The 16,278-nt window shown below is 48.7% G+C and overlaps 1 protein-coding gene across 7 annotated transcripts in view; it reads right to left on the bottom strand.

The window, feature by feature from the left end:
* ABLIM3 (actin binding LIM protein family member 3) overlaps positions 1 to 16,278 on the bottom strand; it is a 106,531-nt gene that overhangs the window by 44,715 nt on the left and 45,538 nt on the right. For all 7 annotated transcript variants that reach the window (XM_006766220.2, XM_006766221.2, XM_006766222.2 and 4 more), the window contains exons 3-5: positions 11,990 to 12,173; positions 9,919 to 10,031; positions 3,997 to 4,123 (exon numbers count right to left, since the gene is read on the bottom strand). In XM_006766220.2, the coding sequence (XP_006766283.1) occupies positions 3,997 to 4,123; positions 9,919 to 10,031; positions 11,990 to 12,173 (424 nt within the window). The remainder of the gene's footprint in view (positions 1 to 3,996; positions 4,124 to 9,918; positions 10,032 to 11,989; positions 12,174 to 16,278) is intronic.

Here is a 16,278-nt window from a genome sequence, read left to right as displayed (position 1 = left end):
GGGGGTGTCTGTGGAAGTTCCAGGACCTGCAGTTGATGGGGACTGGGCCAAGATTAGGAGCACTGGGGGAGCTCATTAAAAATCCAAACTCCCCAGACACCCCTCAGATCTACAGACTCAGAGAACCCCTGGGGCTCCGGGCATCTGTATCTTGACAAACTCCCTAAGCATGTCTGGGAACTGCTGGTCTGCTGCTGGCCAGGTGTTCCTTTTTTACTCTCCTTCTTTCCCCTCCCCACACATTCTCCCAATCTCTGAAGACCCTTTACCCCAAAGGGCTCTTTTAAAAAATACTTAAACTTTATTAGGAGTTATTTTATTTAGCATAGATAATATTTGCCCTTGGCACACTACAAAGGCATAAAGGGAAAAGTCTTTACCCTCCTACCAGCCCCTCCCAGTTTCTCTTCCAGGAAAACCAGGAGGTAATCAATGTGATCAATTCTTTGTGTATCCTTAAGGGCTCCTCTTCTAATTAAAAATTTCACCTGTGGTGCAAGAGTCTCCTAACTGCGCTCCTGGATAACCAGATACCAGAAACCTCTCCCGACCACCTCCTCTGTGCTCCATTCTTGCCCAGTGCTTATAACTTATCAGGCAGTAAATAAGATTGTTGTTAATTATTCTTGTACTACCCCCTACTACTAATAGCCACTGACATGTATTGCTTGGTGTGCGGCAGGCCCTCAGATGGTGCTTTACATAGATTATTCCATCTAATCCTTAAGGCAGACCTATGTTAGTCAGAACTGTGTGAATGAGAAAAGCCAACTTGTTGGGCCTAGAGTTAGATTCATACCCAGTCAGTCTGGTTTCTCACCCAGATTTTCGTGAGGATTAAAGGATGTGGCCCAGGGCTCAGCACAGTGCCAGCCTGTAGCGAGCACCTGGCAAGTGGCAGGCAGAGGAACCCCCAATGATTGATGAGAAGGGTATTCAAGGAGGACGTGTGGGGCTCAGCTACCAAGGATCAATGTGGAGATAGTTGGGAACTTCAGAGCGTTAGTTCAGTTCTGGGCCCTGTGTAGCTCTAAGGACTGGATCTGATGACATCTCACTGAGTGCCGACGTTGTTTGTGAGAAGAGAGGAACATTTCCCCCACTTTGGGGTGTGACAGAACTGGCTCACACACAGGAAGACGAAGGGACAGGCATGTCATTGTTCTATCTCCAAGTTGTTGCCATGCTGGGATGCTGGGAGCCCACCCTGGGCAGCAGGGCAATCACTGTTTTCCTGAAGGAGAGGCAGCAGCGAGGACCGAGGCCCAGCAAAGTCTGGAGGTGAGACTGCTGTTTGTGGGTCCCTGAGACAATCCTCCCTCACTCTGTGGGTGTGGGAGGGTGACTCAGCAGGGGATGAAGTCATTTGTCAGGATGTAGGGACAACGAGCCAGCAAAGTTTGGGTATAAATGCCAACACCACTGCATTTGGACCCATGGGTTGATAAGGCCTTGGGGAATTTAAAATATATATGATTAAAAAAGAGAAGCGAGCCCTAGCTGGTTTGGCTCAGTGGATAGAGCGTCGGCCTGCGGACTGAAAGGTCCCAGGTTTGATTCTGGTAAAGGGCACATGCCTGGGTTGCGGGCTCAATCCCCAGTAGGGGGCGTGTAGGAGGCAGCTGATCAATGATTCTCTCTCATCATTGATATTTCTATGTTTCTCTCCCTCTCCCTGCCTCCCTGAAATCAATAAAAAAATATTTTTTAAAAAGAAGCGAAAGTAAAATTAATACTTACTAGGTACTTATTAGGTACGAAGCACAGATCTCTGAGCCTTTACACAACACAACTCTATGAGGTAGGTCATCTTCTTATCCCCACTTTTATAAAAGGAAACTGAGACTCGAAGAAATGAAATGTCTTGCCAAGGCCATGTGGACTGGGCATCTAACCTAGGCATCGATGCCAGAGCCAGTGCCTCTGAGCACCTGCCATTCTGCTGCCAGACAGAGGAAGAGCCCAGAGCCAGGCTGCAGAGGCCCAAGGTGTGGTGGGCAGCCTAGGCTGGGCCTCCTTGAGCAGAGCTCTGAGCAAACCCTTACTCCCCAGAGAATTCTGACTTAGGCTCCCAGGCTCACTAAGGGCACTCCTGACTTGGCAAGCACAGAGGAGAATGCGAAGTCCTACTAACATGGCACTCAGTATGGTCTCAGTGATGGGACCTCAGTGCACCTCTGCAGCCAAGGACCCTGCTGCACCTGTGCACACGCCGGAGCTCCAGGCAACAGGACGGATGTGCCCCACACCTCACTACCTTGCCCGGGCTGGGCATTCTGCCTAGAAGCTTTCCTTCGTTGTATTTTCAAATTTCATCCCCTTTCTAAGGTTCAGCTCAAATACCACCATCTTTCATGAAGCTCTCACAGATTCCACTTCCTGCTGGCTAGAAGTGATCTCCCCTCTCCCTGAATATTCCAAGCCCTCGCTTGGGCCTCTGATACAGACCAGTGCTTCCTGGCCAGTATCCATCTCCCCTTCTGCCAGTCTCAGTGCCTCATCACCCCTCCCCATTGCAGTTACTGTGGGCCACTGAGGGCTGCGCTCTGTCTTTAGGGGTCACATCCTCCTGGCCAGTGATTGGTCAGAAATGGGCATGTGACCCATGGGAGGCCAAGTGAGAGTAGCCGTGGGATTTTTGCTGGAGTTCTTGGGAAAGAGGCCTCGCTCTCTGCGGTGCTAAACTGACAGAAAGAAAGCTTGGAGTTGCTGATGCTCATCTTACCACTTGGGGAGGGTGTACTTGAGAATGAATTCAATACAGAGGAAAGCAGGGGAAGGAGGAAGATAGAGATAGAGATAGAGATAGAGATAGAGAGACAGAGAGAGAGAGAGAGACTTCTAAAGTGCTCGACATCTCAGTAAGCCCCTGGATTCACCACGTTGGGAGCTAGTATGCCTCTGGCCTTCCTGTTCAGTGAACTATGAGTCAGTGAACTTCCATTTTTTTGCTTTTAAGTGAGCTTGAGTTTGGTTTTCTGTCACTTATGATCAAAAAGGTCTTAAGGAATAAAACTTCTCCTGAGCTCCCTATCACATATCCCCCGGGGTCATAATTCTCTATGTGTATAGCTCATCTCCCTGTTAGACTGTAACTTTCATGACAGCAGAAGCCGTGTATGCTGTTCTTTACATGCTCACTAGGTCCCAGTGTCGGGCCAGAGAGTGGTACCTCGGAAGTGTTCAGGTCACAAAGTGTCAAAGCTGCGAGCGTCTGTGGCATAATTCCTTTTAGGTACACGAGTATGTGTGGTCACTAGGTGGCTTGTCTAGTGCTGCAGTGTGAGGCCGCTAGGAGCTGGGCCCTCTCTCCTGATGGCTTTGTGTGCCCATCAGTCATCTCCTCTCATCTCAATTGAACTCATTCAACAACTAGATTATTGGGTTGGGCACTGTGCTGAAGGTAGCAGTGGATAAAAAAAGTCCCCACCCTGGTGAGGACAGACATTAAATATTACCGCTGGAGCAAGTTACTCACTCCCCCGAGCCTCAGTTTCCATAGTTTTTAAAACGGGGATAAATACCTCATGATGCTTGTTATGGGGTTTAATGGAATAGTCCATATATAGCAGTTAATATGTTCCTTGTACATAATAAAAACTCAGTTAATGGTAGCAAGTATAATTATCATTACTGAAAAGTTAACATGGATAAATACGTAATTGCAAATGGTGTTAGCCTGGATGAAGGAAACAACCAGGGCACTATGAGGGCCAGTAGTGAGGGACCAGAGGTGGTAAGAGATGGTATGAGGACAGGGTGGCACCTGTGACCAGAGGAAGGGAAGGAGCATGTGAAGAAGGGAGGAGAGCATCTCAGGCAAAGGAAACACAGTGGGAGGCTCAAGGTGGGTGAGATGCTGTCTGAGGCTGTGATGTGGTAGCTGGATGGAAATGAAGGGAGATGATGCTAGAGATGCAGGCGAGGGCCGATGGGGCAGCCTGGCCCAGGGAGGATGCCCAGGCCCAGGAAGCCGGTGGGAGGGGAGAGACCCACTTGCTGATGTACTCCCCGGTGAGGATGACGCTGCAGGTCTGGCACTTGAAACAGCTGACGTGCCACTGCTTGTCCAGCGCCAGGAGCGACTGGCCGTGCTTGATCTCCTCCTTGCATCCGGCACAGTCTGCAAACACAAGAGGACGTTGCTGAGGAAAGCATCCCGGGCCCCTTGAGCACGGCCATCATCTCAGCCCAGGTCAAGGACACCTCTGTGAACACGTTTTCCCATAGCAGCTCCCACCCTGGCCCTGGCACTGACCAGAGCTCCACTGGGGGAGAGAAAAGGCCACTGGAGCCCTGGCTTCTGGACACTAGTGTGAGGGAGAAAGAAAGGCTTCCCAGGGTTCCTCCAGAAAGTTCCTGCTTGCTGTCCTGACCACTGCTCATCCAGAGCGGGCCCTGCGCTGCTTCTGGCCTGCTCTCGGGTAGCTAACAAGCCCATGCTGCTCTCCATGACCCAGACCGGCAGCATCAGCACCACCGGGAGCTACACAGGCAGCAGCGAAGACCCCACCCAGACCTACTGCACTTTATCAAGGCCTCGGCTCACAGTAAAGTCTGAGAGGCACTGCTCCAGGGGATAAGCTTAGAACCAATTTTTGTCACCCTTAGGCTGTATGCCCAATGGCAGTGTTTTGTGGTTAAATCTATTCTCTCGCCTAGCACCATGCTCAGCCTGAGAATAAATGAGCGGGCCTTACAGCACCCAGGCAAGGATAGTATTGACCATGCCTGGCCCCTCCCCAGTGTGCTCTTATACCAAACGTTTGCCTCCCCAAGCAGCAAGGATTAAAACGTCTAATGCAGCGGTTCTCAACCTGTGGGTCGCGACCCCTTTGGGGGGTCAAACGACCCTTTCACAAGGGTCGCCTAAGACCATCGAAAAACACATATATAATTACATATTGTTTTTGTGATTAATCACTATGCTTTAATTATGTTCAATTTGTAACAATGAAATTGGGGGTCACCACAACATGAGGAACTGAATTAAAGGGTCGCGGCATTAGGAAGGTTGAGAACCACTGGTCTAATGAGACTGTCCCAAACCAGAAAGGTACCCTCACTCTCTGTCCCCGTCACCCCGGAACGTGCACCGGGACCACAGAATGTGGGGGGCCTGGCAGCTGCCTGTTGCTCAACCAATGTCTGGGGAGGGGCAGGAAATGGAGCCAGCGTCCAAGGTACTTGGGAGATTCTGGGAATTGGGGCCTAGCCAACCGGATGGCCCACTCTGGAGGAGGAAAGGGTCACGAGGCAAAGTTTACTAGAGGACAAGCCTCCCTTTTGGCTCCACAAGACAAATGCACCTCGGAGCAGTGGGGAGAAAGACACTGCACCCACGTTGGGAGAGCCTGGCTGGAGGTCTTCACATCCAGCCGGGAGCCAGTCCTGGGAGGGAAGATGATGAGTCTGCATGTCCAGGAAGGGGGTGAGCCCCTGCAGGCTGTGGGAGGTCGGGGCCCTGATGAAGTGCTGTAGGAGGCGGCTCCCACAGTACCCGCCTCTTGGCTGTCAGCATCTTTCTAACATCACTTAGCACAGGCGAGGGGCAGGGACATTTCTGATTGCAAGATACTCAAAGATCCAGGCTTTCAGATGGCGTCTGGGAAAATATTCTGGGGTTATTTTTTTTCTTCTTGTTCCCCTGGGATAAACTACCCCCAGCCCCCACCCCCATTCCAGTAATCACAGGCTTTAGAACATAATAGTTTAGAGAGGCTAGGCACCCTCTCCCCTTTTATAGACAGACAGGAGTCTGAAGTGACTTGCCCATGCTTGGCATAGGAAAACCTGAGGGTCCAGGTATCTGGTCTAGCTTTCTAGGCCACACAGACTGCACCTGTGTCTCCAGGGGCCTCTCCAGCAGGGTAGACAATTCCAGAGGGGCTCAGAGTTCACAGAGCATTTGGTCCCAGTTTCACCCAATACAGGAACCTACAGCATTCTTGACAGTTGGGCACCATCCTCTGCTTAACCACCTCCAAGGGTGGGCAGCTCACCCCTTTGAGGAAGTCGACTTTCCTTTGGACCAGCAAGATGACCAGCACTGCCTTGTTTATATGGAGCCCGGACCCAACTCCTGTGACAGCCCTATTTTATGAAACCAAGAATAATCTACCTCTTCCCCCACATGACACTTCCTTCAAATATTTAAAGGCAACTACAATTTCTGCTTATTCTTCATTTCTTACACTTTGCTTTTTCTTGCTTAAAATGGTCACTCACTGGTCAAATTCACTTATGGATTCCATGGACCCGGGCATGTTATTGGCCAATAACACGATTCCCTACCTCTCTCGTAAACTTACTTGAAGAGCTGCATTCTTTCATGGACACCTTCTAGTAATGACTCCCATCTCTCTAAGTTGTAGTGACCTACCTGGGATGAACTGAGCACCTTGAGTTAAAATTTAGGAGGTGGTAGTATAGTGGTTAGAGGTTGGGTTGAGAGTTTAGAGTGAGGAGAAAGAGGCTGGCAGAGGGGAGAATCCCAGCTCTCCCACTTAATAGTTGTGTGACTGCTAGGCCCCAGCTTCTTCATCTCAATCTTTTCCTTATAACTTTGGTGTGAAGATGAACTGAAATCAGGCCTGTGAGGACTTAGCACAATGCTTGGCACGTATGTGCCCAATATGTGATTGCAGATTATTATTTCACATTCTCATGTTTTTATCCTATATTTTCTGCACTCTCTAATCTCTGATCTGAGGCCAGAAGCAATATCCCCTATTGTAGGGAAGGCCTGCTGACCCTGAGAACTCTGGGATACCTTTTCCACGTGGTTTTTCTTTTCATGTTAAACTGCTGGCCCTCCATTGTTCTGGCTTCATATTTATCAGAACTGTCCTTGCCTTTCTTTCTCCTTTCATTCAGGCATCTGATCCAGGAGCCCACAAGTCTCATGTCGTAACCACGCCCTGTCCCTAGTTGGTTTCTGTAAGCCAGCTGTCCACTCCTCGTATGTTCCTCTCTGTTCCAAAATTACAGCCTTCAGCTGGCAGAAGGTATGATGCCTCCACCTGTTCCTCTCAGATTCCTCAGTTTATTGAGGTCTCTAAAGACCCACGATAGACATTTTTAGTGTTGTTGTTTTTTTTAACTGCTTCATTCATTTCACTTAGATCAGCAAAAATGAGTGGGTTTTGTGAGTCATAGCAAGCTTCCCACCTTGTTTTAGGCAACTAATCCAGGCACAGACCCCCTTCCTAAATTAGCAAATCATGTGTTTGATAGAGGGTGTTAAGGGAGTAGCCTCCATGGTAATGCTGCCACTGCTGCTGACTCCTGTCAGTGAAGTCTGTGAGGAAACATTTCTTCTTCCTATGGAAAGAGCCCACATCTCTGGGCTCACATACCAGTTCCATCACTTAGTATCTGTGTGATTTTGGGTAAGTTATTTATGCTCTTTGAGTCTCATTTTTGTCATCCATAAAACAATTACTCTTATCTCTCTCACTCTCTCTGAAATCAATAAAAACATTAAAAAAAAGAAAACTCATGTATTTCTGGACAATAGTAACAATCAATGTTAGCAGTGGTGATGATTGTGGTGGATAATGATGGCAGTGATAATGATGGTGGGGGTGAAGGTGATGGTGGTAGTGATAGTGTTGGTAGTTATGGTGGTGATGGTTGTGATGGTGATGTGGAGATGATGGTAATGCCACTACTGCTGCTGATTCCTGTCAGTGAAGTCTGTGAGGAAACATTTCTTCTTCCTATGGAAAGTTACATGATTTTTCCCCTCTTAACAGTTCCTGAATATTCTTCTTGACCTATTTTCATTAGATATAACTCCTACTTTTCCAGAGAGTCTTTATTCACCCTCCAGATAAAACTTCACATTCCTTTAGATGAAAAATACACCACATTTTCCCTCCTTTTTCTTTTTCCATGATCCCTTCCTCATCTTAGTGCTCTTTAGAATTTGGTTTTGGTTCCCTCTTTCCTTTGGGAACGCAGCAGACCTTCCAACATTCCCTCTAGTCATTTGCAGCAGTGACAGGGACAACCTTCGGGCAGAAAACGTTTCTATGACACATGTGTTCTGTAGATGCACAGGTTGATGTCTTTACTTTGTGAGTAATGAGATGAGCCATAGTCCTGGGTACTCCCCCCGGAGTTCTGCCCATATGCTCACTTGCTTCCCATTATCCATTCTTCCTCACCTTCCTCTACCTCCTGCTCTGCAGAATTATGGTGGAGACATTGAGTAGCCTCTCCTTGAGGATACATTCACATGCAAGAATCCCACACTCAGCGAGGAGTCTCCCACCTGTCCGAGATCCGATGCACGCAGTAACACAACACAAGCTGAGAGAAATAACGATCGATTTGGGAATCTTCTCAGTTCACCTTTGACGTGCTTTCTAGATTAAACCGCCAAGTGGCCAACATACCTCACTTTATATTAGGGAGCACTTTACGTACTATGATGTATGGTAGTCCAGTTCCTATACATTAATACATTTGCTTTCTACAAAGCCGGGTAAACTGAGCACCAGGGAGGCTACATAACTGCTTTGCATCATGCAGAAGGCTGGCAGACCCCTGACTCCCAGCTCCCTTCTCTCTACCGCCTCACAAGTGGTTCCACTGGCTGCCGGGTACTTCAGCAGCATTAGTCGCAGGGCCATGGTCCTGCATCCCAGCATCTTGGCCTTGCTGTCTTTCTGCTTGATGCTTTCAAAGAGTTATGAGAGATCACCATGTGTGCACTCAGCCACCTTGAGATGGAAACCTGCTCAGAGCAGCAAATGGTTCTGGGAAGAGCTGTTCATCCTACAAACAGATCCAATTTGACTGAAAGGAAGGAAGGGTGAGGGAGGGAGCCTTCCCATGGTCTTTCTCTCCAGCTCACCACCTTGGGAGGACTCTGATGGAACCCCTGGGAGCCGACCCTGCTGACTCGGGTGTTGTGTGCTCACCCACCTCAGTAGGATGTAGCCCTAGCATGCCGACTCTGCTGGTGCGATGGCTGACAGCCCCCCGCACCAGCACAGTGATGCAGCACAGGAAGCTAATGGGTTTTCATTGATTCTGCCGACAAGGCCAGCAAGTGTCATGTAGCATGAAGGAATAATGGAGCCTGGCGTGGTTTACTGAGGCCCAGGGGGCCGGGTCCCTGTGTATATGTCAGCAGCCTGACAAGGGTGTCTGGGAACAGTGAGTTGCCAGAAACACTTGAGTGGAATGGACACTCCACAAATTAGAAAGACTGTTCCAAGGGACTCTTGATCCTTAGTTCCCCTCCCCCGAGTCTGTGGTTTAGTGATAAAATATAACGTTTGCTATAGCATGGCAGATGTCCGCCTCATCCCTAGATGGTGATCCCCAATCTTCTGAACAGAGAATGAATCACCCAGGATGCTTATTAAGAATGAAGATTTCTAGGTTCCTTCCCATAAAGTCCAAAGTGGGCCCGGAACTGTGGTTTTCCCAGTTCTGCAGTGGCGCTGATGCAGTGGTGCATGGAACACATGCTAGGAGACACTAGCACAGCCCTTGTGGTTCACTCCCACATGTTCTCTTTTGTAAGGCATGTCTGAAAATTCCTTTTTAGTGGGGCTTGTAAAAATGGAGAACCACTGGCAGCAAAACACTTGGTCAGCTCCGTTGGGTCGCGGCTGGGAGGTGGATGCAGAGGGGAGATAAGATCAGGAGCCCAGCTCATCCCAGAAAAGCCCACCCGCTGGCACAGGCCATCACTGTTTATAGTCAGGCAGCTGCTTTCCCTGCATTTGTGCTTAGGGAAGCTTGTTGGTCTGGGCCACATGCCAACTGGGTCATGATTCAGAAGTCCTCCAGGGTGGGAACCTCCTGCACGTCTCTCTAGGCCTGCAGGAGCCATTAATGGAGCTGAGACAGGGGAGCCCTGGGAGACAGGGAGGTAGGTGCCCAGTGGGGAGGACTCACGGCTTGGTCCACGGATCTTGATGGGTTTACTGCTGGTCATGGACTGGGAGCACGTCTGACACACACACTCCTTCCCGCTGAAGGTCACTTTGTCTCCAATGGGGAAAGGCTTCCTGCAAGGGGGCGAGGGAGAGAGTCAATATCTCTTCTCTGGAGGGATTCTGTGTCTACTGGTGCTCTGACAACATGCGTCCTCAGAGTTCTTTGGTAACACACACAGCTTGCCCTCTAGAGCCACCAGATAAATTCAAGCACCGTTCATAGGGCCAGGCTGACTAAACCATTCGGTCAGGGCCAGGGCCAGAACTGGAGGCCCACTTGGGCTAGTTACATGATTTCAACATGGGGAGAGTCATGACACTTCGTTGAGCATACATTTCTCATCAGGTGAATGAAGTGGTTAATAACTCCTCATCGAGTTTGTTCCTTCTTTCTGGGACTGTTTGCACGGCAACCTAATTTATCCCTGCATGGCTAAGAGAACTCATTCAGCTGCTGGATTCACCATCCAGGACCTTTAGAAGTCCACAAACCACCTCTTCCTCCTGCAGCTTGAGTTCTAATCTATGCCGTTTGAGTCCCGCAGCTCTGAGCTCTCAAGCTCGTACATGGCCGTCCTCCCTAACTAAGTATACACTGCATCCAGAACCCCACACTGTCCATCCCACCACCCAGCTCCTCTTGCGCCTGGTTTGGGACACTTGTTGATACAGACTCAGAGCATAGCCCCTGACATAGGCTCCCAGTGGCTCCACTGCCCTTGTGTTAGCAGTGTGGGACGATGGAAGATGTCTTGGGGGCAAGAGTTAGGGAGCAGCATTTGCATAGTTCAGGCATTGACTCGTGGTAAAGGAACATGGCATGACCTTGGGAAGGTACCGCATCTCTATGGCGCTTGACAAAATTTTATACTGTATGGACCCTACTGTGCTAACCTCTGGTGGGTCTGGGAATCCAGAACCCAGGGCCCAGGTTTTAAGAGATAGAGGATGAATGAATTTCACTTCTTTCACACTGTCATTGGTCTCAATAAAAAACCCTTATCAGTAACTAACAAGTGGTTATTTTATGGGGAGGATAATTAATCTATAAACTCCTTTTCCAGTTTAAAAATGCATAATTATATATATATATAACTGTGGAATTCCATCATTACCAGTGAAGGAAACCTTAAAGAACAGATCTTATTGGTGACCACTTATATATATGTATATATATATATATATATATGCCAATCATGTTTTACTTATAGCTTAATCACAACAAATCATGTTTTACTTATAACTTAATCAGAACGGTCCATTTCATTATAATGTATTTATGGGCAGGGTTGAATTTTTGTTTATTTTTATCTCCTTAATGTGGTACTTGGCATACAGTGTACCCTTAATGTACGCTTACTAAGTTAACAAGTAATTGGGATACTGGGAGTGGGAAGGAGTGAGATTTCCTTCACCTATCAGATATTCTGAGGCTAGATGATTATCATTATGTTAATGAAAATAATAATAAAAGCGGACACAATTATGTATCAGTCACTGAGCGAAGGTCTTTGGGTGCCTCATCTCATTGCTCTTCATGAAAACCCAACAAGGTTGGAATGGTTTTGATGCCCATTTTACTGATGAAGAAGCTGAGGCTTAGGGAGTGGGGTCACTTGCCAGGATCCTGGAGGAAGGCTATATGCAGCTATCCCTGTAGCACAGGTGGCCGAGGTGTGGGAGCGGGCCAGATGCACGGCTTCCAAACTGAGTACTGAGGCTAAGGAACTCAGTGGTTCCTTTGAGCCTTTTGATGGGAAATGAGAGGGTGAGTGTGGGGGTGCAGGTCCTCTCTATGCCTTCACCGCAGGACAAAGTAGTGTTTTACATTAGATCACATTTGACAGAAAGGGTTCGGTTGTTAAAAGGTTTGAAAACCACTGGGCTGTCAGATCCTTCCGCCCTGAGATTCTAGAAACCCAAGTGTCCAGCCTAAAGCCCAGGAAGTCCCAGAACTGTCCGGGAAAGACCGTTTCTTCCTTCCCTGGGGGCTCAGCAGAGGATCTGGCCTCCGCCGGCCACCCGCTCACCTGCACAAGCTGCAGACGAAGCACTTGGGGTGGTAGGTGCGGCCCAGGGCGGAGATGACCTCGCCGGTGATGAAGTCCCGGCAGCTGTCGCAGCGGGTGCCATAGAGCTGCTGGTAGTCCTGGGTGCAGATGTACTCCTGGTTCTTGAAGAAGAAGCCCGACTGGGCCAGGCCGCAGCCACACACTTGAGGAAACGAGGAGGGAAATAAGAGCAGTTTGAGTCCAGGGAAGGTCTGCAAGCATGAGGGTCTGGTTGGAGACAAAGCCAGTGTCTGATTTGGTCATGAGAGACCAAGAAGGGTGGCACATCAGACTCATGGGTCTTTGGGGCCAGTGTTCCTTAAAGTATGGGCTGAAGACCACTCACATCAGAATCACCTATTGGGCTTTTTAAAATGCAGATGCCTGGGCCTGAATCAGACTCCCTAGGGCTGGGCCTGGGATCTGCTTTTTAACACACTCCCCAGCTGATTGTGGTGCACGCCGACTGAGGCCACTGATGTTGTACAATCATCTCAATATGGATGAAAATTTATGGCCATGTGGCTCACGCTATGCTACATAGCTGATGTATCATGAATTTGATAAAGAATCATTCAGCTATAAATTTCTGGGGCACTTCTTACCAGCATGACTCTGGGCTAGGTGTTTTAGGTATGGGGACCATGCACTGGAATCCCAAACTGGACTCAATTTACGATGGCAGTGGGATGGATGATTTGAAGATTATAATCTGTCCTCATCATAGCCAAAAAGGGTGCATCTGTTCCCAGGCATGAATGATAAACACAGTCCCCACACTGTGAAGAGCAATAATGTGTGTAGAGCGAAGATCGTATTGAACATAAATCATGGTGACAGGCCATCGGCTGGTGTAGGTTGAACATTCTGTGAGTGGGGAGGAAAAGGGAGCACTACCAGTGCGGGAAGGATCAGCGGAGGCTTCTTGGAGGAGGCACACATAAGTTGAACTTTGAAGAACAGAATAAGCTAAAGCATAGAGCAGCGGTTCTCAACCTGTGTGTCGTGACCCCTTTGGTGGTCGAATGACCCTTTCCCAGGGGTTGCCTAAGACCATCCTGCATATCAGACATTTACATTACAATTCATAACAGTAGCAACATTACAGTTATGAAGTAGCAACAAAAATAATTTTATGGTTGGGTCACAACATGAGGAACTATATTTAAAGGGCCAGAAGGTTGAGAATCACTGGCATAGAGGCAGGAAGTTGCAAGTGATATTTGTGTGGAGATAGGGCTGGGGAAGGAGTGGTGTTTTCAGGGATTGGAGGGTAGTACTACATGGAAATATTGTAGTACTACCTCCTCCAGTTGGAGGAGGGCCCAGGTCTAGCTTTGTGGTATACTAAGAAGCTAGGAATGGTTTTTCCTTTAGTTTTTAAAAACTTAAAGCAGTTTTTTTTCAAAAAACATAGACATATACAAAAGTAGAGAGAAGATGTTAATGATTCTCCATTACTCAGTTGTAAAAATGATCAATTATCTTGGTAGCTTTTGAATAGAGAGGCAACGTGATTTTATGAGGCATTTCATCAGGTCTTTTGGGATATCCTTGTGGACAACATGAAGATGTATACAACAGAGACTAGAAGAGCAGGTGTATATAATCATAGGTGTCTGAACAACTGAGTCACATGTGACTGACTGTCTTCCCCGAAAGGACTTAGGAAGGTGGGAAATGAGATTTCCTCAAGAGTGGAGTTATGAAATCAACACATAATGGCCAGAGCAGAAAGAGGCAAAGTTTCTTCCAAGAGATCGAATGGCTCTTCAGGGCCGCCAGAACTGCTGAGTGTATTGATCCAGCTAAAGCAAGGATGGGCCCTGGCTGGTTTGGCTCAGTGGATAGAGCATCAGCCTGTGGACTGAAGAGTCCCAGGCTCCATTCTGGTCAAGGGCACATGCCTAGGTTGTAAGCTCAGTCCCCAGTGAGGGGTATGCGGGGAGGGGGGGAGGGGTGTCCAATCAGTGATTCTCTCTTATCATTAATGTTTCTGTCTCTCTTTCCTTCTCCCTTCCTCTCTGAGATCAATAAAAATATATTTAAAAAAATAATAAAGCAAGAATGGGACATCCAGGAAGGGGCTGGTCAGCAACCAGAGGCCTCTGGAGAGTCCATTCAAACCCTCAGACCAGCTCCCTTGTTCTGAGTGCATTCACCAAGCAGCTGTCTGATCGTTTGACTTTCTACATAGATTGCCTTTGGGAGGGAAGTGGCTGGTTAGAATAACATGCACTAGAACAATGGGCAGTTACAGCTCTTGTGTACGTTAATAAACAGGCACTCTGGTTTTCTACATTGGTTTCCTGAGGATTTTATTCGCATGAGTCAACTCTCTCAAGTGTGGCCAACAGTGGGGAAACCAATGAGACAGAGTTTCCAAGGCTGTATGTGTGAGGACCTGGCTTGGACAGGGTGACATCACCCTAGCAAATACCACCCCATCTTGAATAAGGAAAGTTGTTCTACAAAAGCAGCCAGGTTGAAAAAGGAGCGAGTTCCAGGTGGATGCCAGAAATATTTCGCAAGTGTTTGTTCACCTTGCAGGCCAGAGGCAGGCTTGCAGGGCCAGGGTGAGTGAGGAGGGCAGCCCCAGATGTCACAGCACCAGGGGGTCAGCGCAGCACAGCAGGAGGCATAGTGGTCTGGGAGACAGGTCTTGCCCTGCCACTAACTCTCTGGGTGACAATGAACTTGGCCCTCTCTTGTCTGGAGCCTCAGTTTACTTATATTAAAATGACCTGAGCTCTTCTTTTGACTACCATCCTGTGAGTCCAGGGAGAAGGAGAGCTTCCTTCAGGGCTCACAATGAGCCTAAACATTTAAAACTCGGTGTGAGGTAGAGCCGGAGGCCCTGGAGCCCACTCCTGTGGAGAAGCAGGGTGAGTGGGTGGAAGTGGTGGTAGAGGTGAGAGGTGGGGAAGGGTTCTTTTTCCATCAGGCTTCATGAAAATTCATCACATCAAACAATGCCGGGCCTGGAGGGCAGACAAGGCCAGGGTACAGGCTGTTCTGAGGTGTGCAGGTGGCGGATCAATTGACTTCATGGCTGTGGAATTAGTTAGGTCATGGCTTACGACCTCATTGGAAACAGCTCCTGTTTTTTCCCTTCTTTTTTCTTTTGTTTCCCCTGACAACTCCACCCCCAGAGTCACCTCTCCCAGTGGAGAAAACCAGGAGGCCACAAGAAAACTTAGAACAATCAGTTCCTTCTTTTCCCCCAAGGAGCTGCAGGAGGAAGTTCTTGGTAGAAAGGATGCTAAGGCTGATAAGAATCTCAGGGGCTCCTGGAAGTACGGTGGGGAGCATGGGGATGGAAGGCGATCTGGCCCATGACAGGTGTCTCTGGGGCTGAGCAGAGCCCTACATTCCAATAATAGGAAAGGCCCCACAGAGGGTCTGCAGTGCAGAACTGATGTGGAGTCAGTATACCCAGGAAAGTCATTATTATTCCGGGAATCAAAAATATAAAATCTTGCCCTGGCCCATTTGGCTCAGTGGATAGAGTGTCAGCCTGTGGACTGAAGAGTCCCAGGTTCGATTCCAGTCAAGGGCACATGCCTGGGTTGTGGGCCGATCCCCAGTGTGGGGCTTGCAGGAGGCAGCCAATCAATGGTTCTCTTTCATCCCTCTCTCCCTCTCCCTTCCTCTCTCTGACATCAGAAAAATAAATGCTGGGCTGGATAGGAATTCGGGGCTGAGGTGGCTCAACTCCCGACCCAGAACCTCATCGGGCTGGAGTGGCGGGAAAGCCCAAGCTTTGGCTTCAAACAGACTGAGTTCAGACCCAACCTCAGAGGATGAGGATGGGCGCCAGCTGACAAAAGCATTGTGAGAATTCAGTGAGATGACACGGGGAGCACAGAGCAAAGAGCTCAGCCGCGAGGACAGAATGAAAACAGCACTTAGCTGCTTCCATGCACGCCCCCCGGCCCCGCGAAAAGGAAAGGTCAGGCCCTAACCAGTTTAGCACAGTGGAGAGAGCATCGGACTGCAAAGTAAAGGTCCCAGGTTCGAACCCAGTCAAGGACACGTGCCCAAATTGTGGGCTGGAACCCCGCGGCGGTGGTGCAGGAGGCAGCGGAACCACGATTCTTTGTCCTCATAGATGTTTCTATCTCTCTCTCCGTCTCCCTTGTTCTCTCAAATCAAGAAAAATAGATTTAAAAAATACAAAAGCAAAGGTTGGTGAGAGGTCTTTTCTAACACATCCCCACCATCCAAGGTGCCCATCCCCGTTAAATGCCTCTCGCTTCCTCTACCCC

This window comes from Myotis davidii, unplaced genomic scaffold (assembly GCF_000327345.1).
Source record: "Myotis davidii unplaced genomic scaffold, ASM32734v1 scaffold18, whole genome shotgun sequence".
Lineage (NCBI taxonomy): Eukaryota > Metazoa > Chordata > Mammalia > Chiroptera > Vespertilionidae > Myotis > Myotis davidii.
This window is presented reverse-complemented; position numbering and strand designations above follow the sequence as displayed.